At 43.1% G+C, this 27642-nt stretch overlaps 1 protein-coding gene across 8 annotated transcripts in view; it reads left to right on the top strand.

Annotated features, from left to right (window-relative positions):
• Positions 1–27642, top strand: part of REEP1 (receptor accessory protein 1) — a 94940-nt gene that overhangs the window by 18840 nt on the left and 48458 nt on the right. For all 8 annotated transcript variants that reach the window (XM_066572984.1, XM_066572983.1, XM_066572981.1 and 5 more), the window contains exons 2-6: positions 5421–5493; positions 13435–13511; positions 16705–16825; positions 17165–17278; positions 25809–25971. In XM_066572984.1, the coding sequence (XP_066429081.1) occupies positions 5421–5493; positions 13435–13511; positions 16705–16825; positions 17165–17278; positions 25809–25971 (548 nt within the window). The remainder of the gene's footprint in view (positions 1–5420; positions 5494–13434; positions 13512–16704; positions 16826–17164; positions 17279–25808; positions 25972–27642) is intronic.

Consider the following 27642-nt stretch of genomic DNA (forward strand, 5'->3'; position numbering starts at 1 on the left):
GGGGGGGGGGGGATGAACTTACGAATATAAACTGAGTAATCAGCTGTGTCCGCAACTGATGACTAGAATAAAATGGTTGTGGTACTAGGAAAGCAGCAAGTATTTTGCCTCCAGTGCCTTCCAGTTGACACTCTGTAGCCTGTGTGGTCCTTCCATAAATGCTGGTGCCCAACGATGTATAAACGGATGACTGCTGACCAGACATAATGTGTCAAAGTCCTTCTATGCTGCAGCTTCATTCTACTCTAGCAATTAGGAGGTAATCTTCACAGATCAGACCCTATTGATAAGCTACCATTATCTATCCTAAAGGTCTCTAATTCCGAACAACCTCTTTATGTACTTTGTAGACACGGCCGCTCTCACACAGCCTGTTTTTTGCAGTGTTCACTGCGGCAATTCAAATGCCGCACTAAATGCTTTACAACGCCCCCATTGATTTAATTGGGGCTTCGCAGACTAGTGCTCGAACACGTCGTTTCTAACACCGCGATTTTTGGCCGCTGTCTGCTCTATTTTTGTGCTTTTAGCCCTTTTTAACGCACCTCATTACCCATCACAATCATGGGGTGCATTAAAAAGCGCTGTAGTATGGATTCAAAAATGCTGCACAAAGTATTCAGTTTTCGGCAAATAAACGTTATACTTTGTATAATGACTAATTATAAATTTTTAAAATATAATTTCCGTTTTCATTAATCAATTCCCAAGTCCTCAGTCTGCTCTCTGTGTATAGAGACCTTCATTGCTCCCTCTTGTTTACAGCTCACCACTGTTATTTTGTGATCTGTAGTTGAGTTAAGGCCCATTTAGACACAACGATTATTGCTCAAGATTCGCTCAAAAGCCGTCTTTTCAGCGATAATCGTTGTGTCTAAACATACACCCATCGTGCATTTTTCGTTACCTGTTTATTCATCGCTGTCTTTCAGTCCGCTTAAAATCCATCGTTCGGCAGTTCGCTTCTCGTTCGGTTTAAATGACATTTGTTCAGCGATTTGAGGGGAGTGTTTAATCGTTTGGCGGGGCGTACATTCAGCCGGCTAAAAGCAGAGCGATTGGCTTCCGGGAGGACAAAGCTTTGATTTTAACACGCCCAACTAGTGCTCAACCATTGGCAGTGCCGTTGTGACGTACCCTGCAAGCACCAACCAAGACCATTGAAAAATTAATTTGCCATTTTAAACGCATGTGCCAAGGTCTCAGATTCAGGGATTATTTTTATTTAGGCTTGAGCAGATTTTGTAGCATTGCGTTTAGTATTGCAAATTAGAGTATTTCAATACTAGGCACTATTTCGTTTGCCATTCACCTACTACCTACTGATTTGTTGCAGTGCCATAGCTGGCAAACACCTACACCAGCCATTGTTTTATTTTTCACTAATTGGCAAACGTGACAAACAGAATCTTTTAAAGGTCAATTCACAAAACGGCTTCTTTTAGGTCACTAATAGGCCAAACTACACAAAACTACACATATTTTTGACACGGATGACCAAGAGATTGTTTACATTCCAATGACAATAATACTATCCTACCACCTGGTTTTGTTCATGTAACTCTTTCGCAATTCCTTAACATAGATCGCCTATAATCAGCTTCTTTTTTTTCTTTTATATTAAAGACATCTATTTTTTTCCTGTCACTGCTCAACAGCGAGGTTTATTTTAAAGACCAGATAAGCGCAGCCACCATTTTCACGAGCCAATAGAAAGGAGCTCTTTTTTTCCCTCCACTAAATGCACCCTTTCAAACAAATTATTGCTTAATTATCCTTTAATGCATCGTTACACAACGATAATCTATCCACTGAAGTGCCCCGCTGCTACATCCATTTTCCAATGATTTTCGTTAGATTAAAACGTCCGTCTTTAAAAGCAAAACCATCGTTAACTTTTGATTGTTATAACGAATTTTGAGCGATAATCGGTGTGTCTAAATGGGCCTTTATCCCTTCTGAGTTCATAATTTAATTGCAGTGACTATTTCCCTATTTATTGCCATCTACCCATTATTCACACTGTCAATTTACATTCATTATTGGGTGACTTCCATGTACTGTGCTCCTCTCTGCTAAAATATGCATCACATAAGAGCACTGAACATTAAATATGTATTAAGTGCCGAGATTCTGGAGGTGGGATAAATATAGCTTTGAGGTTCTGCTTATTTGGTTATTCCTTTGTTATATCTGTCTGCATTTACTTATCACATTGGCTCAGGGAGTCTCTTTGTTCTATGAATGATTTACAACATCTCCTTCCTTAGCTGACACTGTATCTTAGGATACATTGGTGAGAGGAAATGGAAAACTAGAGATATTACACGCCACTGCCATATGATCATCCCGGGTTATCCTGACATGTCATGTCATTGTGAATCCGGTGAAGGAATAGATTCTGAGTTTTATGTATGTACACAAACCATTTCAGGCATTTACAATGCTGCCCCCATATGGACAATAGTATACCTATTCTAATACTATCCCCCCTAAGTACAAGAATATAACTACTATAATACTGCCCCTATGTACAAGAATATAACTACTATAATACTGCCCCTATGTACAAGAATATAACTACTATAATACTGCCCCTATGTACAAGAATATAACTACTATAATACTGCCCCTATGTACAAGAATATAACTACTATAATACTGCTAACTATGTACAAGAATATAACTACTATAATACTGCTAACTATGTACAAGTATATAACTACTATAATACTGCCCCCTATGTACAAAAATATAACCACTATAATACTGCCTCCTATGTACAAGAATATAACCACTATAATACTGCCTCCTATGTACAAGAATATAACCACTATAATACTGCCTCCTATGTACAAGAATATAAGTAGTATAATACTGCCTTCTATGTACAAGAATATAACTATTATAATAGGGCTCCTATGTACAAGAATATAACTACTATAATACTGCCTCCTATGTACAAGAATATAATTACTATAATACTGTTCCTATGTACAAGAATATAATTACTATAATACTGGTTCTATGTACAAGAATATAATTACTATAATACTGCTCATATGTACAAGAATATAATTACTATAATACTGTTCCTATGTACAAGAATATAATTACTATAATACTGGTTCTATGTACAAGAATATAATTACTATAATACTGCCTCCTATGTACAAGAATATAACTACTATAATACTGCTCCTATGTACAAGAATATAATTACTATAATACTGTTCCTATGTACAAGAATATAATTACTATAATACTGCCTCCTATGTACAAGAATATAACCACTATAATACTGCAACCTATATACAAGAATATAATTACTATAATACTGCCCCCTATGTACAAGAATATAACTACTATAATACTGCCCCCTATGTACAAGAATATACCTATTATAATACTGCTCCCTATGTACAAGAATATAACTACTATAATACTGCCCCTATGTACAAGAATATAACTACTATAATACTGCCTCCTATGTACAAGAATATAACTACTATAATACTGCCTCCTATGTACAAGAATATAATTATAATACTGCTCCCTATGTACAAGAATATAACTACTATAATACTGCCCCAGTATACAAGAATATAACTACTATAATACTGCCTCCTATGTACAAGAATATAATTATAATACTGCTCCCTATGTACAAGAATATAACTACTATAATACTGCCCCAGTATACAAGAATATAACTACTATAATACTGCCTCTTATGTACAAGCATATAACTACTATAATGCTGCTCTCCATGTACAAGAATATAACTACTATAATAGTGCCCCCTATGTTCAAGAATATAACTACTATAATACTGCCTCTTATGTACAAGAATATAACTACTATAATACTGCCCCCTATGTACAGAATATAACTACTATAATGCTGCCCCCTATGTACAAGAATATAACTACTATAATACTGCCTCTTATGTACAAGCATATAACTACTATAATACTGCCCTCTATGTACAAGAATATAACTACTATAATAGTGCCCCCTATGTTCAAGAATATAACTACTATAATACTGCCTCTTATGTACAAGAATATAACTACTATAATACTGCCCCCTATGTACAGAATATAACTACTATAATGCTGCCCCCTATGTACAAGAATATAACTACTATAATACTGCCTCTTATGTACAAGAATATAACTACTATATTACTGTCCCCTATGTACAAGAATATAACTACTATAATTCTGCCTCCTATGTACAAGAATATAACTACTATAATACTGCTCCCTATGTACAAGAATATAACTACTATAATACTGCCTCCTATGTACAAGAATATAACTACTATAATGCTGCCCCCTAATGTACAAGAATATAACTACTATAATACTGCCCCCTATGTACAAGAATATAACTACTATAATACTGCTCCCTATGTACAAGAATATAACTACTAGAATACTGTCCCCTATGTACAAGAATATAACTACTATAATACTGTCCCCTATGTACAAGAATATAACTACTATAATACTGCTCCCTATGTACAAGAATATAACTACTATAATACTGTCCCCTATGTACAAGAATATAACTACTATAATACTGTCCCCTATGTACAAGAATATAACTACTATAATACTGCTCCCTATGTACAAGAATATAACTACTATAATACTGCTCCCTATGTACAAGAATATAATTACTATAATACTGCCTCCTATGTACAAGAATATAACTACTATAATACTGCCTCCTGTGTATAAGAATATAACTACTATAATACTACCTCCTATGTACAGGAATATAACTACTATAATACTGTCCCCTATGTACAAGAATATAACTACTATAATACTGTCCCCTATGTACAAGAATATAACTACTATAATACTGCTCCCTATGTACAAGAATATAACTACTATAATACTGCTCCCTATGTACAAGAATATAATTACTATAATACTGCCTCCTATGTACAAGAATATAACTACTATAATACTGCCTCCTGTGTATAAGAATATAACTACTATAATACTGTCCCCTATGTACAAGAATATAACTACTATAATACTGCCTCCTATGTATAAGAATATGGCCGTTTGCATAGGATTGCATAAACTAATGCAATCCTATGGCAGCGTGCACGGACGGAAACTCTGCGGGAAATCCCGCTGCAGAATTTCTGTCTGTGTGCATTCACTCTTATGCAGTAAAAAAATATGACTGTGCATAGAAGCCGAGGTTGTGTTGGAAGGACACTCTCTTGGCATATACTAGCAGCAAAAGTGCCTATGGATATGTCTAGTATATTTGCCTGAAGCTTTCCCAGCACAAAGGTCATACGTGCTCACAATACAAAGTGTAAATGGAGGTTAGGGAAAATTCTGGAACATTGCTACGATAACCTAGTAAATATTTGTGTCTGTCTCTTCCAGGCTAATATTTGGCACTTTGTACCCTGCTTATTACTCCTACAAAGCTGTGAAATCTAAAGACATTAAGGAATATGTAAGTATTGTGGATAAAAACCTTTACTTCTATTTTCTTCACCTTTTACTGTCCTCTTCCCGCTTTCTCCTCAGTTAGACCTTGTTCATGTATAGCAAGTATCTTTAACCCTTTCCAATCCACTGTCTGACCTGTGAAGACATTATGATTTAAGGCTGTACAGCTCCGATGTTGGAAGACGTCCCTCGGGATTCTCTTACTGTATATTGCCAGCCTCTCTGCTGTCGGAGCCTATCCAACGTGTCACCTCATGCAGTACTGGCTTTAGCCAGCAGATAGCACCATTGTATAACGGCAGAAAAAGAGTAAGCCCCCTAGGAAAACCAGCATACAAATTGGACTGGAAAGGGTTAATATGTTGATGTAACAGCTGTTACTGTAGAGTTATCTGGTGTCCTTGCCCATGGGTCACCCGTCGCTTGTTTCATTACCTATTATATTGCACTTATTGCTTGAAGTTATTACATTGTACTTCATTTCGCACTTTATTGTAAAACATTACATTTCAATAAAAATAAGTGTAAAAATAGTATTTCTTCTATTTGCAGCTGTGGATACCATAATCACCATAGTTTTTCACTCATAAATCCACCAATGAAGGGACACACTGAGTAAATGTAATACCGCTCGCACATGCACGCACCATAGAAATATTGTAAATTGTTGAGTAAAAGCGCTAATCGAAATGAATGGAGCAGCGGCGTGCATGTGTGACCTCTGTTCTATTCATGCTAGGACCTTCGAGATCTTCGTCCTTAGGATTGGTCCATGGACAGGTTCCCTAATACTTAGCAGAAACTGAGACAAAGCAATCAGAAGATGCGCCAAATTTATCACAGTGGCACATGCAATATGACAGATTTGGTGCATCTTGCTAGACGTTTGGACCCTTTTACAGGGACCGATAAATCATTCAGACTCCTGCAATCCAGCAAGAATCTAAACAATTGTTGTTTAGTGTAAATGCATGTACCAACTGAACGCCGAATGATAATTCATTCACTTTTCGTTCTTCCTTCAGTTGGTACATCCATTTACACTGAACTGAATGACGATCGGCCTATATAAACAGACAGCCATTCATCTGTGAATAATACTGTGAATGGAGGCGACCATTCCAGAATGATCCACGGCCCATTCCGTCTCCATTCACACAGCTATGATCCTTCCTGTGTAAAAGAACAAGAATGATCATTGCTTAGACGCCTCTCTCTTCCTTACACCAGGTCAAGGCTTGTTTACTTTACAACATACATGTGAAGCACAAGGCCCACCACCTCATGTTATGTGGCCTGCCCGCCGTGCAGCAACCTAACTGGCAGTCCACTCTCCCAGCTTGCAGCTCCAATCCAGTGGTGGCGATGCTTAGTCTGTGACTGCTGACCTTTCCCCAATGGCATCTGCGTGCGCCATCCTGTATGCAGCACAGATGCCGAGCTGAGAGGTCAGCGATCACAGACTCAACAGCGTTTCCACCACCGGACGGGGGCAGCTGGCTGGGTGAGTGGAATGCTTGATAGGTTGTTATATGGCCAGTGACCAGCATGGAATTCACTTTTACTACTGGGACTATTATGGGGGTTACTTATTACTACTGGCGAAACCAATATAGGGGACAGTATGGGTTCACTATTATTACTGGACCACTATGGAGCACACTACTACTATTGTGGCCAGCAATATATGGGACACTTACTACTGGGGCCACTATGGGAGACACTATTACTACTGTGGTCACCAAAATAGGGGTCACTTACTACTGGAGCCATTATGGGGGCCACTGTCACTACTGCGGTCATTATGAGAGCACTATTACTACTGGGGCCACTATGGGGGTCACTATTAAAACTTGGGCCAATATCACTACTGGGGCCATTATCGGAAATACTATTACTACTGCGGCCACTATGGGGATTACTTTTTCTATTGGGAACACAAACACTGCTGGGACCACTGTGGGGGATCCTATTACTACTGGGGAAACTATTGGAGCAGCTATTATTACTGGGATAACTATGAGGGTCACTATTACTACTGAAGCCGCTATGGGGGCCATTATCACTACAGGGGTCACTATGGGGACACTAATACTACTGGGGCCACTATGGGGTTCACTATTACTGGGGCCATTATGGGGGTTACTATTACTACTGGGGCTACTATGAGGATTACTATTCCTAGTGGGGCTACTATGAGGATTACTATTCCTAGTGGGGCCACTATCACTTTGAAAACCACTATGGGGGCCATTATAACTACTGGGGTGACTATGCAAGCACTATGGGGGCCACTATTACTACTGGGGCCACTATAGGTGTAACTTATCACTGGGGTCACTATAGGGGTCATTATTACGACTGTAGGAGTATGTGGGACATTATTACTACTTAGACAAGTATATTGGTCACTATTACTACTGGGCCACTATGGGGAATACTATTACAACTGCTACCACTACGGGGACACTATTACTACTGGAGCCACTATGGGGCTAACTATTATTAGTTTGACCACCATGGGGGTTACTATTACTGCTGGGGACACTATGGGGGACACTATTACTACTGCTACCACTATGGGAGACACTATTATTACTGGGGGTCACTGTAAGTACTCTGACCACTATGGGGGACACTTACTACTGGGGCCATTTATGGGGGTCACAATTACTACAGGGACCACTATGGGGGACCCTATTACTTATAGGGGCAACTATTACTGGGGTCACTATGGGGGGTGACTTACTACTGGGACCACTATGGGGACTCTATTACTTATGGGGACAACTATTACTGGGGTCACTATGGGGGGGGGGTGACTATTACTAATGGGGCCACTATGGGGTTACTATTACTACTGGGTCACTTTGGGTGACACTTACTACTGGGACCACTATGGGGGACACTTACTTATGGGGGCAACTATTACTGGGGTCACTATGGGGTTGACTATTACTACTGGGACCACTATGGGGGACACTATTACTTATGGTGGCAACTATTACTGGGGTCACTATGGGGGGATGACTATTACTACTGGGGACACTATTTCTACTGGGGCCACCAATACAGGGTACACTTACTATTGGGCCACTGTTGGGTCATTTTTACTACTGTGGCCACTGTCACTACTGGTGCTACTGTGGGGGATATTATTAATACCTTAAAACATTATGGGGGACACTATTACTACTGGGGCCATTAATATAGGGGACACTAACTACTGGTGCCACTATGGGGGACACAATAACTACTAGATCCACTATGGGAGACACTATTACTACTGGGGCCACTGTGGGGTCATTTTTACTGCTGTGACCACGATCACTACTGGTGCCACTATGGGGGACAATATTACTATTAGGGACATTATAAGGGGACACTATTACTAATGAGGCCATCATTATAGGTGACATGTACTACTGGTTGCACTGTGGGGGTCACTTTTACTACTGGGGCCACTATGGGGGACCCTATAACTACTGGGGCCACTATGGGGGACCCTATAACTACTGGGGCCACTATCGGGTTAACTATTATTATTGGCCTCACTATTCAGGTCAGTCACTATTACTACTAGGGCCACTATGGGTAACACTTTTACTACGAAGGCCACTTTGGGAGCACTATTACTTTTGTCACCACTATTGGAGATCACTATTACTACTTGGGCCATTATGGGGGTAACTATTATAAAAAAAAAATTGTATTTGCCCCACTGTATTTGTTCTGGAGAGGAGGAGGAGTATTAAAGGGGCACAGTAGTCAGGGTCCCTTTCATTATGCGATGCACCGTTTACCAGACCCGATCCTAATTTTATAGAAGAATAAGTATTTGCTATGGTAAAACTATTGCACCCCAAAAAAGTGTCCTTTTGGGAAAAGTACCATTTTTTGTGGCGAATGAGCTCATTGGTGTACATAGAAGAGTGACCCCCAAAATTGAAATATCTTCCCAATTGTAATGCTGTTTTTTTGCCACTTAAAGGGGTCATATGGGATTAAAAAAACCCTGCTGCTTTGTTTCAGGAGCAGCACCACACTTGTGCGCAGGTGGTGTCTGGTACTGCTGGTCAACCTCATTCCGTTTGATACAACTGAAATACAATAGCAGACATAATCCATGGACTGGCGTGGTCCTTTTTGGGGAAATCGCAGCCATGATTTTCTAACCCTGTATAACTCCTGGTGTTGATATCCAGCTGCATGGGCTTTATCATTAATTACTTCCCATGGAAATGCTGGATGATGGGAGTCCTGCACAGTTTCTCACAACTGATATATTAGGGGAGGGATGAAGCCGGCCTCCACCCTCTCTCCTAGAGCCTCATAGTAGCCATGGACATCTGCATTCTACTCCATAGGTTTCTGTTGTAGAATGCAGGTTACTGACATGGATGCAGCAGTGGGCATCATGTAATATGAGCTGATGGCATCTCGACTCTCCAGACTCCACAGTTTATGTGTAATATGTGTGTGTAGAGAGATAACGCACAGACGCATGTGGGCTACTGATAATTCCACTATTTGGTCTCCCAGTAGCTAGAAAAAAACTATTTCTGCTGTTGGTTATATAGAAACATACGACTCTACCCTTGGCATGGAAACTGTTAATTAAACATGCCTGAAATTGCAGCACAGTCGGCATATGACCGGCATAGCGAAACAGAAAACCACATTTAAGATGGAAAAATCCATTAAAAGACCAAAGTAAAGACGAGTGCGTTTGCTTTAGGGAAAAAGAATCAAATAAATGTTCCATTACATTCTACAACAATTAGACCGTCTGTTCCTACTTTAGGTTCTAATGGTATTCGTGGTAATAAAATATACACTGCCAGCTTTATACGTGGGCCAATGCAAGAGAGCAGTCGCAATGAATTTCTGTCTGGTTTGGGAATATCCCTGGAGAGCTAAATCCAACAACGTTTGGACATATATGATGTCTGCAGGGCTAGACGGGCTGGCAAGAGTACCGGAGGATGTCCTGGTGGGTCCAAGCTCTGACACTATAGGTCAAACACCCAGCAGAAGACAATCTCATTTGGTGGTGACTTTGGAGCCAATCACTTGCCATTAGGGTCTGATTCTTAGGCTACTCTCACACGGCCAAGAAAATCGGAGAGATTTGTACGTTACAAGAAACACAAATTTCGCACAAATATGAACCCCATCTATTGAATGGGGTCAAATATATGAGCGATGCGGAGCAGGAAAAATCATGGCATGTTCTAACTTTTCATGTTCCTTGGAACGCATCGCCCATTTATTTCAATGGGAGCTTTAATGCCTCTCGTCTTCCTTGCAATGCAAGGTTTTCTATTCAAATCAATAAGAAACATTTCCGATCCTCTGTTGTGCGTTAAACGTGCGCAAGAGGATCGGAATGTCACTGATGTGATGCAAAGCGTTTTTGTCAGAAAAACACCTCGCATCCGTGGCTACATCACACTTTTGCAAGCGCGATATCAGGCCTAATATCACGTTCACCTGTGTGTAGGTAGCCTTAAGGGATGATCACAAATGACCCATTAGATCTACCGTACTAATAGGTCTTGTGTGTACAATGATAGCAAAAAAGATTACAATGCAGTTATAAGTGGATGTGCGCTTGTTCTGTACAGATGGGGGGTGGATCTCAAAATTGCCTCTGATTGACCCAAGAAATCCCAGTCTGAAACCGGATACTTAAAGTCTTCGAAAGTATTCCGCAATGCATTGTAATGTTTAAAATATATATATCACAGTACAGAAATTGTATTCTTTGTTTAATATAAAACCCAATAAAAATTATAAAAATTAAAAAAATAGACGCAGAAGGCAGAAACCAATAAAGTGCAGCGTTACTAAATTTGATTAGAAATGCACATGCAATTAAAAAGATATCTCCAGGTGTTCTCTACACAGCTATTGAGTCTTTGCAGTCGCCGTATTCACACGGCCTAGAGCGAGTTGTGCCCGAGATTCCATGACACAATTCCCAGCGAGCAGCGCACGGACACCCTGCCCTCGTGCCGTCTGATGTGCGAGACACTGCACAGCTGCATGTCCTAATTTCATCCGAGAATCAGACACGCAGCAATTTTCCAGACTCGCCCTATTGATTTGAATGAAAAATCGTTAGTGTGAATGAACCCATTTCAATGAAGGAGTTCTTTTTCTGTGCTGGTTCTGTTCATCTCAGACTCACACAGAACTTACATGGAAAACTCACACGAATGAATGCAGCCTTAGGGCTCATTCATACGAGTGACCTAATCACGCAAAAATTGTGCGTGAAAGAACTGCAGCTAACCCTGCTAAAAATCGCATGAATGGAGTTTTCCTTGATCGAAACCCGGGCTTCATTAGCGTATAAATCGCCCATTCACACAACCTGGAGCGGCATGTTGCAGAAAAAATGTGCTGCTGTTTGAAATTCCCTCGGTCGGTAGAAATCCTACTAATGATTTCCAACGGGGGACCTACTTCTAGAACTCCCTCTTCTCGAAAGAATAGGGGTCCCTTGATCCAGATATTTCCTGACAAGACATCTGACAGCGGCCTCATTTATGGGCAGACTGAATTGAGAGGTGGAGAGCAGATTCTACTGACCTTACTTTTTTAACCCTTTAAGGACCAAGTAAGGTAAATATACAGCGCTTGGTCCTGGGCTTTAATCTCGAACAATAGCAAAAATATGTTGTGGGCTTAAAGCCTCCGCTCCTGCAATCAAGCAGGAGCAGGTAGGGTTCTCGGCTAACAATCACAGCAGAGAATCCAGAGGAGAAGGGAGAAGTGGTTTTTAACTGGTTCTGCCTTCTTCTTTCCCGGATACATAGCACTCAATGAGTGCTATGTACTAAGAAATGAAAGTGGAAGTATAACTTCAACTATGCAATCAAGCGATCATGTGACCGCCAAGTGCCTCCTTCCACAGCATTGCTCTGCCAGTTACTACTGTCACTACAGGGGGATGTTTTTTCCGTAACTGGGGCTTCTATGGATGTCCCAGCTACAGTGGAAAAGTATCAAATAAAAAACCTCAAAAATATGTGAATGTCCCCCAGAGGTCTTATATGACACCATAGGGGACATAGATAGTAAAAAAATAAATAGATCAATAAAAACAAAATTACAGAAAAAAAAATATATAAACAAAGAAAATAACCCAAAGCCGACGCCAACCAAAACCGTCGATGTGTGCACTAACGATAATTACATCACTTGCGCAATACTGAGAACATGACCTGTTGGGGGTCCCTGAGGACTGAAGTTGAGAAACACTGTTAGAATTCACCTTCATTTAACTTCTAACTGCATAGGGAAAATCAACTCTGAAGGTTATGGACACCTTTTGGGGCATATGTTTTCACTGCAATGCATGTATTTTGGGGCTTACAATCATTTTTGCAACAGAGTTTAATTAAAACTTTTGGAATATTTGACCTTTGTAGCTTCTACATAATCACTGTATATAGACACTGTAGCATACAGAAGTGGTCAGTCCAGCCTCATTAACAGATCTCCTATTGAGACTTAGGTCTCAATAGGTGATCTGTTAATGAGGCGGAATGATAGCTTGGTTTCCCTCTGTTCTTTCCTCTCCTGTACCTTCTTATCAGCTAATTTAGGACAGGAGAGATGAGGGCTGAAAATTAAGCTGCCAATCCAGTCTCATTGACTGCAGTGTCTAAATACAGTGATAAGTAAAAGCTGCAGAAGACAAAATGGCGCAAATGGTTTAATGAAACCCTATTGTATATATGATTACCAGCTAAAAGATATATACATTCACATGAACAAAAAAAAAATGGTCCCCAAAGGTGTCCATAGCGTTCAAACGAAGCTATGTAACAGAAACCCTTAATCTCTTTATTTTGGCGCTGTGGTCTAAAAGTTGGGTTGGGTTGCGCTATAGAGCACAAACTGTGATAACTCCTTCTCTTTTTCTCTTGCCTAGGTAAAATGGATGATGTACTGGATCATATTTGCACTTTTCATGACGTTAGAAACATTTACAGACATATTCCTGTGTTGGTAAGTACATCTGCAGTATGGTCGGTCAGGAACAGTTTATGATAGAATGAGGTCTGAGGTAAAACATGGGCAGATATAGATATCCTTCTTACTCAAATGTTTATATCAGAGAATGCTCACATATAATGCATACACAATACATCTCACATTAAACCACCATGCAGTACACACACAATACATAGTGCTCACAGAATGCTGCCATAAAGTGTCCAAATAATACCACCATACAGTGGCTAAATAATACTTTCATATAGTATCCACATAATACATTACTTCAACAGCAGTACACATACTACTACCATGCAGTGCATTTTTTAATACTATACATTATGCAAATAATAAAGCGCCCACACAATACTGCTATATAGTGCTCAAACAATACTGCCATTCAGGAGCCCCATAATCCTACATTAAACTGCTACACAATACAGGTTAGGGGTCATGTGCATAACCGTAATTTCACCGTGTATTACTCGTGTGTTGCACAGATGCATGATACACGGAGAATAGAGTCAATGGACTTTCATTGATCCATGGACATATGCGTGTAGACTCTGCATGTAGATACGCATGAGAAATAGATCGCAGCATGCTCTATTACTATGCGTACCACGCAGCGTGAGCCCTATAAATTGCATATAGGCAGCGCTTTTGTATGCAACTCCGCTCTGAAACAGAGCTGGGAATAAAAAAAAAAAAGTCACACTGCGCATGTCCCCGTGCGTGTAATACACGTGCATACGCAGTGCACACACAGCCATACGCAGTCTCTGCTGACTCTGTTGACAGAGCGTATGTTTACAAAATGGGTAAAATGCTGCAGGGTGACCTGCAGCGTTTTGCGCATACGCCTGTGGCCATGCGCCCTTAAAGGAGTGGGAGCTTGCCGCTCAGGACCCCTGCGGATTGGTCATTGCAAGAGGCCACAGCACTTGGCTGACTGCCGACACCTCTTCACTGCATACTGGGCACAGCTCAATACATTTTTGTACATTTCTTTGAATTCATGGAAGCTGCACCTGCAATACTAACCCTGTCCATTGGAGTATGGACAGAGCTATCTGCTTTGTCTCTGTCCATACTGATAGCAGACCAGGAGAACAGCTGATTGGCAGGGATCCCAAGTGTCTGATCAACCAGTAATCAACTATTGATGAACTGTCCTGAGGATAGAACATCAACAGTAAAAGACCCGGATGACAACTCTTAACCCTTTCTAATCCAGCGTCGGACCTCATCCAACATTGAGATTTCCCTGCATAGCTCCCATGTCGAGTGGGTCTGACACATGTTTCTAACACTATGCAGGAGAGAGGTCCTTCATTGGAGTTCTCTTCTACATATGTTTATCGCAGTATGCAGGAGAGAGGTCTGACGTCGGATCTCTCCCCTACATAGTGTAATACTAGTAATTATTAGGAAATTATAGTACCAGTGTTTCTGGTGGTGCAGTGTGCCACACAGCTGTGCTACATGGTACATCCATTATGATCCTCATACATCACGCACATAGCTCTACTACATGGTACATCCATGCTGATTTCCAGACATCACCAGCTCAGCAGACTCCTGGATACAGTGATTAGTCCGTGATCATGTGATCCATGACTCTGTATTAGTGTATCTTGACGCCACCAGCAATTGCTCGTGGAGTAAAGATTGACAGATGGGGGGACGGGGGTCACTCCCGCTGTACCTGATTGGCTGAACAGTGTTTTCAATGGCAGGTCCTGCAAGGGCACTAAACATAAATCCATAAGCCATGCAGCTGGCAGCGCTGCAGCTGCGCACCCCCTGGACCAAGTGGCTTCCCAGGCGGCGTCCAGAAGCCGGAGGTCCCCTCAGTGTGGAAGCGCTGGCTGGTGGCGGCCATGGAAGCAGGGATTGGAAACTGAAGTTTACCTTATTTCCCATGATTTGCCGGCGCGGAGGAGTACTGCAGCAGCCGCAGTGCGACTGGCTGCCGGGACGGAGCCGCCGACTGGGAGTGAGCCGGGACAGAGCCGCCGACTGGGAGTGAGCCGACGCAGTGAATGGAGCCGTAATGCAGAGGCCGGGACAGAGAGATCAGTGGGCAACAACTACCACGATTGCCTGAAATGCCGGCCAGTACAGACCCCACACGCTGCAGCGTGAGCGTACATTTGTGCCAGCAATGCAGGCTTAGCCTGAGGATTACTATAGTTCTTAGCCTTACATTATGACATGTCAATGCTGCCATGTTACAGGGGTAACATGGCAGCATTAACAGGTAATGTAAGGGTAAAAACTATAGTAACCGTGTGGCTGCAGCGTCGGCACAAATGTATGCACACAGTGCTGATAGGACCTTTGTACCTTCACCCTATCGGCAGCTAGGAGTGTGAGAGGGGTGTTCCCCCTGTCAAACTCCTGGCTTCCGGTGGCGTCAAGGTACACGAATACCCCATGACTCCACCCACACAGGTGATCACATGTCCTGGTGGTCATCATCACAGGTCCTGGTGGCTGCTGTCTGCTTATCCAGTATACAGTACTTTCTACCAAAATGCACAGTGGCTCGTCCCACAGAAGTGATGTCAGTGTAGGTCCTTCAGCCCACCGGATCTCTGTGGTGGCGGTAGGTCGGTGTCTTCTGTCAGGGCTGCTGACTTGTGTTTGAGATAATAATGGCTTAGTTGTATTCTCATTTTGTTACTTTTGTCCTCCCCTTCCAAGAACCCTAACTGTCTTGTTCTTCCGTCGGTCAGGCTCTGTGTTTTATATATGTTGTAGGACCTGTGATGACCTCACCAGGGGGCAGAGCGATGATGTCACCTGGGGCAAAGCATGAGAAGCACCCACACACAAAGATACATACTCACGGTCAAGTGGTCATTCGTAGTTAGGTTTCATTTTCAAAAACATTGCTAATAAAATCATCATGGCAGTTACTCTTTATGTGTTTCTGTTGAGAAATTCCAAGGAATCCACAACACGCTCTCCCACCCAAAATAAATAAGAGCTGGGGTGTGTGCGGGTGGCAGGGAAACTGGATTGGAAAGGATTAAGGCGCGGCTATGTACAGGACCAGAATCCCTGAATGTTATATTTAAGATAAGCAGTACAGATAAGACTGACATCCATTGCCGTATCAGAGGGGCTTCCTGCTTGTTTCCCTGTAATCAGTTGCTATTTTATATCGCTGACACTCAATATTTTTTGTATCTTTTAGGTTTCCATTTTACTATGAGCTGAAAATTGCTTTTGTGGCCTGGCTCCTGTCTCCCTACACAAAAGGATCTAGCCTCCTCTATAGAAAGTTTGTGCACCCCACACTGTCCTCCAAAGAAAAGGTATGGGAAGAAATGTGATACTTGGGAAAGACAGAAAATGACTGTTTCTTATATAAATGACCTGCACATAACCCCAAGGCACCTTGGATAAGTGGCCCATGATCAGTCAGCTGCTGCAGAACCTCTTTAAAACCACCTCTATCCAATATCTGTCACTCCCCTCTCAGATAATAGGCTGGCAGCCCCCTACAGTAGTGGTGCCTCTCCCAGACATGGGTTGCGGAGCACTAGCAGGTTGGAGGGGTGTATGACACATGCTGTATGTCTCCTTCACTCCTTCTCCCAGAATAGGCATATAATTGATTTTCTCAGTAATAAATACATTCTCCTTTACTTTAGGAAATTGATGAGTGCCTCATCCAAGCGAAAGATCGCAGTTACGATGCTCTGGTACACTTTGGCAAGAGAGGTCTGAATGTTGCTGCCACAGCTGCAGTCACAGCCGCCACCAAGGTAATTGATGCAACTTCTGGTTCTTTGCCAAGTACAGATATAGTGAATGTAGAGCCACATTTTAAGGGAAAGCTTATTTGAAAAAAAAAGTTTTAATGGTTCTTTAATAATATCTTTCTCTCCTGTACATACAGATACCCAATCCTGCTCACGGCTGAGGGTTTGCTACTCTTATGTCCATTCTAGGCAATCCTTTTCGGTCCTCACAGTTTGCTAGGATATGTCAGTGCAGGTAAAATGCAGCAGTCTGCAGTCCGGGCGGTTTAGGTCACAAAACATTTTCTAAACTATATTAGCTGTCTATAGGGTTTCAAATTCTGGATTTAGGATGTATTCACTTGTAGCGGAATTGGTGGGAATTTTCCACAGCGGAGAATCCGTACTAAAATGTGCATCAAAAACCGCATCAAAGTCCCAATATTGGTGTAGATTTTTACGTGGATCCTTTACCTCTTTAATGGAAAGGATGAAATCCTCTGCGGATCCATGTCAAAATTCACACCAAATTGCATTACCTGTGGCCATACCCTTGAACAAGAATGTTTGCAGATACTGCTAGCAAGCAGAGATCTTGAAAACGGTGGGGAATTGAATCACATGGTATATTAGAAACTTGCACACCTTTTCATTATGTACTGATAAATCAGATGTGAAGATAATGTGTAGCCTCAGGACAGAATGATTTCTGAGTATTGATTTCATATGGAGAAGATGCGCATTCTTAGTTAACCATAGGCCCCCTGCTCACGGGCGGAAATTCCACGGCGGGATGTCCCGCAGAATTTCCGCCCGTGGCGGCTGCCATAGGATTGTAATAGAAAATGCAATCCTAGGCAGACGGCCGCGATTTGTCCACGCGAAGTCATGCGCGGAAAACCACTTCACAGAGGCAGTAAGGTCCCAATTACTTAATCAAGCTCACTTTTAGGACCCAAAAATATAAATTCATAAAAATTAACTTTTAATAAATATTGCTTAAAAACCTTATGGACACACAAACAACAAAAAAAAAAAAAAAATCCACTATCCGGTAGGGAATGTGAAATTGTATCATACAGTAACACTACAAGATCAGTATCGATCTTGGACGTTTTCTTTATTATGTCTTTTACGTCCAAAAGATAGTTCTTTTTTGGGGGGGTTTCTTGGTTTTAATGTTCCAAAAAACCTATGCATTTTTTCCGAACCTGAACATGATGTCGTAATCAGCCGGAATCTACATGCAACTCATATAGTCCAATGTATAATAGACATGAGATGTTTTTATGTACAGAATAGACCTTGTAATTGCCCAGATGTTTTTATGTACAAAATAGACCTTGTAATTGCCCTACGCGTTTCGCCCACTGCGTGGGCTCCTCAGGGGCTCAAGTATCTCCTGGGATGATTCCCTGGAGAAAGGGTTATCAGTCATCAACTGAGTATAGAAAATTGTTTATAGATTAGGACTATAATCCATTAGAGGCAATGAGTAAGTATAGGTAAGGTACTGTATTGAATTAGCACCCCACTATGAGGAGTGATCGCTGCAGTAATTCCTCCTAAGATGATATGCGGTACTTGATAGCCTAATAATATTTCCTAGAGGAACAGTGCCCAGTTATCACTTAGAGTGATGTCTTGGTCAATACCCAGATAGTCTGCGCACTAAAAAAAGGTCCCCAGGTAATACATCGCTGTCTATTAGATCCTTTTAGTAGGTGAGTTTTGATATACTCAAAAGCTATCAATAGTATAGCTCCCACTAAATAGGGTTTTTCTGCAGTCAGGCAAATTCTCAGCCTAGTGAAGGGTTGTAAGGTTTCCCCCCCCCCCCCCTATCAGGATCAGATAAAGCAGAATGAAATCATAAAATAAATAGAACAAGCGGCAGCATGACAGTCCTGCGCGGAAAACAAATCGCGGCATGCTCTATTTCTTTGTGGGGCTTGCAGAGCCCTGCACAGAAATGTCACTCCCCGGCCACCGGCTCCGCTCTGCACATGCGCCGGCTGGCCAGCACATCGAAGAGCCAGAGCCGTGGAAGAGGTGAGTGTCGCGCTGGTCCCTGCAGGGGCTCGGGTCTGGTCCCGCTGCAAGAATTCTCGCAGCGGGATCCGACCCGGCCGTCTGCAGGCAACCATAAGGGGGAAAACTGTAATGGGTGCAGAGGTTACAGTGACATCTGGGTCCTGGTGTCCAGTAATGATCCCTCTATCACATAGCAAGATATCAGTACTATAAATGGAGCATTAGGGTTGAGGGGGCTGTGGTATTTTGAATCAGGGCCCGAGAGCATCCAGTTCAGCCTCTGGTTAGGTGCGGCTGGGGTGCAGATTTTAGCTATTAGACTATGAAATGAGAACAATGCAGTTTCTACGTGATCAGAGCTGTCCTGCTGCAGACTGTGATCCTTAGAATAACATTCATAATCGGGCTAGGGCTTGGCAGCGCAGAATACATTCACTGCCAAAACAGTGCTTTAAACTGTCGTCTCCGGAGTCTTAAGATTTGGTTTCTGCTTTCAAAATATTCCAGCTGTATTTTATATTTCTACTGACATGTTTTGACTATGGCTGGTAGAGATGGATGTGAGCTGACTACATGCGCCATGTTCCTTGGAGCAGAGACAAGTACTATTGTAAGTCCATTTGTTTATGGCGGTAAGGGCTTATTCACGCAGTCAGAGTTCTGTCCGGTTTGAAACTGACAGAACTCATAAAACTTGGACCCATTAAAGTCAATGTGTGTATTCAAATGTGCAATTTGTACATTTTTTAAAAATGAAAAACTAAAATTTTGCATTGACATAAGTATTCACGCCCTGTACTCAGTGCCTAGTTGAAGTACCTTTGGCAGTGATTAGAGCCGCTAGTCTTCTTGGGTATTTTCTGCCATTCTTCTCTGCAGATCCTTTCAAGTTCTGTCAGGTTGGATGGGGAAGTGCCATGAACAGCTATGTTCAATTGGGTTCAAGTCAGGGCTCTGGCTGGGTCACGCAAGAACATTCACAGAGTTGTCCCTCAGCCGCTCCTGTGTTGTCTTGGCTGTGTGCCTAGGGTCATTGTCTTGTTGAAAGATGAACCTTGGTACTGGGCGACTGGTGAGTAGGTCCTGGTTTCCTCCAGACGTAACACTTAGGATTGAGGCCAAAAAGTTCAATCCTAGTTTCATCAGACCAGAGAATTTTGTTCCTCACAGTCTGATGGTCCTTTAGATGCTTTTTGGGAAACTTTCCTATGTCTATTACTAAGGAGAAGCTTCTTTCTGGGCACTCTGCCGTAAAGCCCAGATTGGTGGAGGCTGCAGTGATGGTTGACCTTCTGGAGGTTTCTCCCATTTTCACTCAGGATCTTTAGAGCTCACCCAGAGTGACCATTGGGTTCTTGGTGACCTCTCTTACAAAGGCCCTTCTCACCCTATTACTTAGTTTGGTGGGTTGGCAGCTCTATGAAGAGTCCTGGTTGTTCCAAACGTCTTCCATTTAAGAATTATGAAGGCTGCTGGGCTCTTGGGGACTTTCAGTGCAGCACAAAATTTTTTTTAGCCTTCTCCACAGTCCTGTCTTTAAGCTCTACAGGCAGTTCCTTCCTCCTCATGGCTTAGTTTTGGCTCTGACTTGCATTGTGAGCTGTAAGGTCTTACATAGACAAGGTTGTGTTTTTTAAAATTAGGTCCAATCAGCTGAATTTACCACAGGTGACTCCAGTCAAGGTGAAGACACATTTGAAAGATGATCAAGCGAAATGTGTGGCCCCCAGAGCTAAATTTCCAGTGTCATACTAAAGGGTCTGAATACTTATGTGAATGCAAAATGTTAGTTCTTTATTTTAAAAAAAATTACAAAGATTTCTAACATTCTGTTTACACTTTGTCATTATGGTGTACTGAGTGCAGAATGATGGGAAAATTTCATTTAAAAAAACAATCTGCACAAGGCCACAACATAACAAAATGACTATATATATATATATATATATATATATATATATATATTAGTCCGAAAAGTCTCCAGACCCTTTGATATAAGTATAAATCTAAGTTATTTACATGTACTACATAGAGTATATATGCATGTTTTTGTCTTCTCATTGTCTGTCGCCTCTGGAGCACTAGTGTATTTTGGGGACGTGCGCTGTACATAATAATGGTCTTTATTTGTATAGCTCCAACTTATTCCGCAACGCTTTCAGGGCAACAAGGGAGCACAGACAATACCATAGGTACATATAGTATACAGTAAGTAGGAAACAATAGGGTGGGGGGCTACACCAACAACATTAGTGTGCAGTGAGGAGGGGGGTGATGCAGGAGGTACAGCGAAATGGGAAATGAGGGGTGCCGTAGCTGGACGATTGTCCCGGTGTGCAGTGGGCATGGCAGGGGCAGTGTCACGGCTCGTTGGTCGTGACAACATCATGGCAAGGTGGCTTCAACACAGGCAAAGACCTGTTGCTTTGTTAAGTAGATCAAGGGTTAATGCACTATGTGCAGAGTCTGCTGGCGCTGTCTGCCTTTGCTACATGGTTTCATGCTGGACTAGTTATGCCTGGGAGTAGGTTGGAGTTGTGGTTTTCTATTCACTCTACCAGTTTTTCATGTACAGAGTGGCTATATATTCTCACCCCTCCTGGTTATCAGTGCTGCTTATTCCGTTCCATAGTGGAGAAGTTGGAGTTTGGAGCTCTGCTGTGCTGGGTGTTTTTCCTACTTGCAGATAAGTTGCTGCGGGTTCTTTTTCAGTTGTATTGTTGCTTTTCACTTCTGTTTTTGCTTTACGTGTCGGTTCATCTCTCCTGGGGTTCCTATAGGAACAATCAGGTCCCAGAATGAAGACCGTGGGGCTGCCTTTTTCGAGGCCATAACCCTGCTTTAGGCAGGGACCCGTCACCTCCCTGCTAGGGTAGAGCCAGGCCAGTCTCAGAGGGTAGGGCTGGTAATCTCCAGGTTACAGAGGGATCCCCAGGCTTGGGCGTTTTCATTGCCTCTCACCTCTGAGGTTTTGTCATTGGTGGATTCGTTTTTTTTCTGCTTTGGGCCTGATCTATGATGACCCCCATAGCGTATGCCTGACAGAGGGTAAGATTAGAGGCCTACGTCAGGGGAAATCACCTATTGAAGACTTTTGCGCAGAGTTTCGACGTTGGTGTAATAATTTACAGTGGAGTGATCCCGCATTGTGGAGTCAATTTTGTTTTGCGACAAGATAAAAGTTCTTATGATTTCATATTCCGCACCTAGAACTCTTGACAAGGCCATGTCCTCTTCTGCTAGGTTAGGGCCAGGCTTCCTTCCCTCTCCCTGGAGTGGTGCTACTGTCCCCCATAGCGTGGTGTGCGGCTTTTTCCTACTGTGTGTACATTCCCTGTTGCCGTGCTGAGTGTAGTACTTTTGTATCGCACAGGCTTTACATCTGGGCTACGTATTTCAGTTGTGGTGCGCACTGCTCTTCGGTGCATAGGTCTATCTACTAAAGTAGTCGTGAAAATCACCCTGCGTCTGTGCTAAGCATGGTACTTGTGAGCCGCATGGACATGACAGGCAGGTTGTGGAGGGTGATGGGTGGGATTTGTTCGGGGGATTTGATATGCTTCTTTAAAGAGGTGCGTTTTTAAGGCGCGGCTGAAATTCTGTGCATCGGGGATTGTCCAGATATCTTGGGGGTAGAGCATTCCAGAGGATTGGTGCTGCTCTGGAGAGGTCCTGGAGGCGAGCGTGTGAGGTTTGAATTAGAGGGGCGTTTAGTCTGAGTGTTTTAACAGATCGGAGTGTGCTGGCTGGGTGGTGTACGGACAGGAGGTAACCAATGCACGGTGGCGCAGTGCCATGGAGAGCTTTGTGGGTGAAGGTGATGAGTTTGAATTGAGTTCTGTAGTGTATGGGCAGCCAGTGCAGCGACTGGCATAGTGCAGGGGCATCTGAGAAGCAGCTGCATAGGAAGATAAGTCTAGCTGCCGCATTTATTATGGATTGTAAAGGGGAGAGTGAGGGACCGGAGGAGGTGTGAGGGGAGAGGGTCGCTAGCGCAGGTGGTGGGGCAAGTGGAGGAAAGCGATCTGTAGACTTCTTCCTCTGTCGTTGGTTCGAGTACAGATAGTGTGTGAGTGGTACATGCAGTGCTGAAAAGATCGGGATCAGGGCTAGCCGTGTAGTGTACGGTGATTTAATTTCGGATAATTTTTTATTTTTTTTTTTTAAGTGGGTGGCTAGCTCTCCGGGACTGAAATGCGTCACAGGAGCATGTTCTTTGGGGTTGAGGAGAGAGTCAAAGGTGTCAAAAAATTGTTGGGGGTTGTGGGATAGTGAGGAGACAAGGGACATGAAAGTCTGCGGGCTGTTTTGACTTTCTCCACAGCCATTCAGCACACCTACAGCACCGCCAGATGAAGCACGTTTGGGACGTGAGCAAGAGTTGCCACGGTCTGCAGCAGGAGGCTCGGGTCATGGGGGTTGTCGCTTCATCCAGGGCATGTATGAGGGTGGTGTAATAGTGTGCGGCAGCCAGGTTGGAACATGAGAGGAGAGAGACAGGGAACAGGGAGGAATGTAAGGTCTCAGCGAACTGTTGGGTGTGGAGAGTCTGGAGGTAAGGTGGGTGGGGGGGGGGGGTTCTGGGGAGATGTTGGGGTGCCTGATGGAGAAAGAAAGGTGGTTGTGGTCTGAGAGTGGAAAGGGGGAGTTAGTAAAGTGGGAGGCAGAGCAGAGGAGGAGGAAAATTAGGTTGAGGATATTGCTGTCTCTGAGTCAGAGAGTTGCGATAGGCCGAGGTAGGAGGTAAGCGTTAAAAGCTGGGAGGCAGATAAAGAGGTAGGGTCATTTATGGGGATGTTTAAATCACCTAGCATGAGGGTTGGAATTTCATAGGATAGGAAATGGGTCCAGGAGTAGGCGAGTGTCACCTGGGGGGCGGTAGATAGTTGTGACTCGCAGGGACAGTGGGTGGAAGAGTCATAGGGTATTGGCTTCGAACAAGGGGAAGGTGAGGGAGGGAACCGGGGGGGATAGCCTGGAAGGAGCAATTCGGAGAGAGAAGAACGCCTACTCCACCGCCGCACCTGTCATCCGATCTGGTGGTGTGGGAGAACTGCAGGCCATTGTAGGACAGTGCAGCAGGGTAAGCAGTGTCACACCGCTGTATCCACATTTTGGTGAGGGCGCACAGGTGGTGGTGAAGAGGTCGTGGATGGTTGGGAGTTTGTTGCACATAGACTGGAAGTTCCAGAGGGCACATTTGAAGGAGATGCGGTGGGAACTCTGCAGGTCAATATCCATACAAATCTTCGACAGATTTTTTTCTGTAGTGTGTAGACGAGATTTCAAAAGTCTAATTTATTTCTTTGCTACTGAAAATGCAGTGTATTTTCTGCATGGACAATCTGCCTCCTGTGAACATGCCCTAAGAGTACCAGAAAAGTGCCCCCCAATAAATAATACTGCTGTCTAAGTTCTCCACTTAAACAGATTAAGCCAACTGATACCAATCAAAAGTGCTCCAAATAAATACTGCCAGTAGAGCTACCCATATAAACCATGCCAGTGGAGCGAGACCAATAGATAGTATTGCCAATAGACTGCTCTCTTAGGCCATTTACACACGAGCGCATTGTGACACATTCATAATACTTACTAAGTCGCTGCAGACAAAAAAAAAAATCACAGTTGTCTGGGGTTTTTTGCATTGAGTTTTCCTTCGCATGCACTTGGAAAGCTTCATACTTGGTTTGCAGGTTCTCCTACATTCAAGTTTCTGGCTCAGGGGAGATCAACTGGTTTCTATCACCCACTCAATACTACACAGCTGTCTTTATGTAGCTGCTCCCCCGTTCTCCCTGACTGCTGATGAAGGCATAAAATTTACAGCCCTCTGTAATAGTAGTTTTCTCTTTTCTACTCTTCTCCACCATCTTCCGCCACTGTCATACAGCCCTTTGTAATCGTAGTTTTCTCTCCTCTCCTCTACCATCCTCTAGCACTGTCATATAATCCTCTGTAACAGTAGCTTTCTCAGCTCTCCGCTACCATTTCCTGGCACTGTCATACAGCCCTCTATAATAGTAGTTTTCTCTTCACTGCTCTCCCCCACCATTCTCCGGCACTGTCTGTAATAGCTCAGTGAAAAGGCACTGAATGTACCTTCACAACAGAGGAGCAGGCTAGGGGAGAAGCTTACAGAATTTGCTAAGATTTCAGTCCTCCAGTCTGCAGCGCCCTGGAACACAATGCAAATGTAGAAATCGAAGAATCAGAATTTTATAATGAAAACCAATTACAAATAGTCTGGATTTGCAAAAACACGTTGATTAGAAGAAAAAAAAAAGAGTGCAGAGGTGCACATAGCCTTTAAATCTGGCTGAGCTGCAATATCAAGCGCTGCCTATGTACAAGACCGGTGCTGTATCTAGTCCCACCCTTTCTACTGTACAGCATTATTAAGATACAATGTGTGTATGTGTTTCTTACAAGACATTGGTGTTGAATAAGGATGCCTGTCGTAGTTATATGCTTGTTGCAGGATAAAAAGTGGAAAATACATTTTTTTTTTCCTCCCAAGGGGCAGGGAGCACTGTCAGAAAGACTACGGAGTTTCAGCATGCAAGACCTCTCCAACATTCGTGGTGAAAGCCCCTCAGCCTCACCAGTCACAGCAAGGACATCAAGCAAATCAGCCAAGGCTAAATTATCCCGAAGCGCAGCGCAAGGCAGCGAACCCTCAGGTTAGTACGCATATGACATAACCCAGTGTTACCCGTGGTCCCTCATGTCACCCTATCCTGTAACTACCGACCATTCATGTCAATGTTAGCATGCTGACATCATTACTACCTAGTAGGGTCATGTTTCAGGATCGCTCTCCACATAGCTAGCTAGATCAGTTAAATAAATGAACATTCCTGGAGGTGCCACCATGGAAATTAACTGTAGGGGCCTAAGCTCATGGCCCCCCAGAGAGGCTAACTTCTTACATGTCTCTATGGCGGGGTCAGTCTAATAGAATTCTATACCAATATTAAAAACCAAGGCTGGATTCAGAAGCATAGGATACAGGATCCCAAAATACACCCTACTTTTGTATCTAAGCAGCTGTTGTGTCACTTGGTGGAGAGGGGCTGTGTAACGGGTGATGTGCCCATTCTATAACTCAATGGCTGCTACGTTCCTTACAGCAGGGCTGCGTATATAACAGTTTACCATCTGTTCATTGACTTCTTACATTAGTGCTTCTGGGTTGCATGGAAATCTAGTGTTCCAGGGGGTCTAGGGGTTCCCCAAGCATCACCTTGTTGGTGGTGAACTCCATCCTGACACCTCAGCGTACGGTGTTGGTGCATCTATACTCTGACGGTATGTTCACACAGGGCGGGTTTTGTTGTGGATTTTCCATGCAGAAAATCTGCAGTGTCTCTGTGGGGATAATCTGTTTTAAAGATCCGTGACTACTCTTGTGGGTGTGTTGCGTATTGTGCTACAGATTTCAATCTTTCCCTTGAAGTCTATAGCAGAAATCCACAAGTCATTTGCACAAAATCCTCTGTTAAAATTTGCAGCAGCAGATTCAGATTCCACACCGCAGGCCAGCTTCTGCACTGATGTCATGTGGATTTTTTTCTGCCACATATGGATGACATGACATTTTGAAAACCTCATCCACATGGCTGCCGCAGTAAATGCTGCAGATTGTTTGGTGTAGAAAATCCGCCCCGTTCACACATTGGATTTTTGCAGTAGAATTTGCCGCAATATCCGTGCCAATGCCATATCAAATTCCACAGCAAGTTAGGATGAATGGGAATCTGCGCTGTAGTCTGTGGGGCGTGAATCTGCGCTGTAGTCTGTGGGGCGTGAATCTGCGCTGTAGTCTGTGGGGCGTGAATTTATTCCGCACACATTTTTCAAATCCATGTGCAGAAAAAAGAAGGGACCTGCTGATGCGGATTCCGTGCAAAACAGCACAGACTTCACATCGGGAATTTCGCACGTGGATTTGCCCTTTGTAAAGCGATACGTGGCCTGACGTGGTTTTTAGAGGTGGAATCCATGCTGAACAATCCGCGTTGAATTCTTCCATGTGAGCAAACCCTTATTTGCTGACCCTGGCGCTGATAACAAGGGGATGTGGAGCTGCACAACGCTAGAGAGCTTCAGGGTCAAGGTTTCCAGCAGGTATCCCTGAGACATCAGTCAAGGGGGGCATCAACAGAGGGGTGGCATGGAAGGTTGTGCCACAAACATACATAAAGAGGGGGTGTTGTACGACAAAGAAACGGGCATGTCAGGCATAGGGTGTAGTGCATCCTGTAACTGTTCTGTCCCTCTGTCCTACGTTACAGTAATCTCTGGTACTCGATTGATTTTGTTACAGCGAACTAATGTTGCAAAGATAATTA

Source organism: Eleutherodactylus coqui, chromosome 7 (assembly GCF_035609145.1).
Source record: "Eleutherodactylus coqui strain aEleCoq1 chromosome 7, aEleCoq1.hap1, whole genome shotgun sequence".
NCBI classification, from domain to species: Eukaryota; Metazoa; Chordata; class Amphibia; order Anura; family Eleutherodactylidae; genus Eleutherodactylus; species Eleutherodactylus coqui.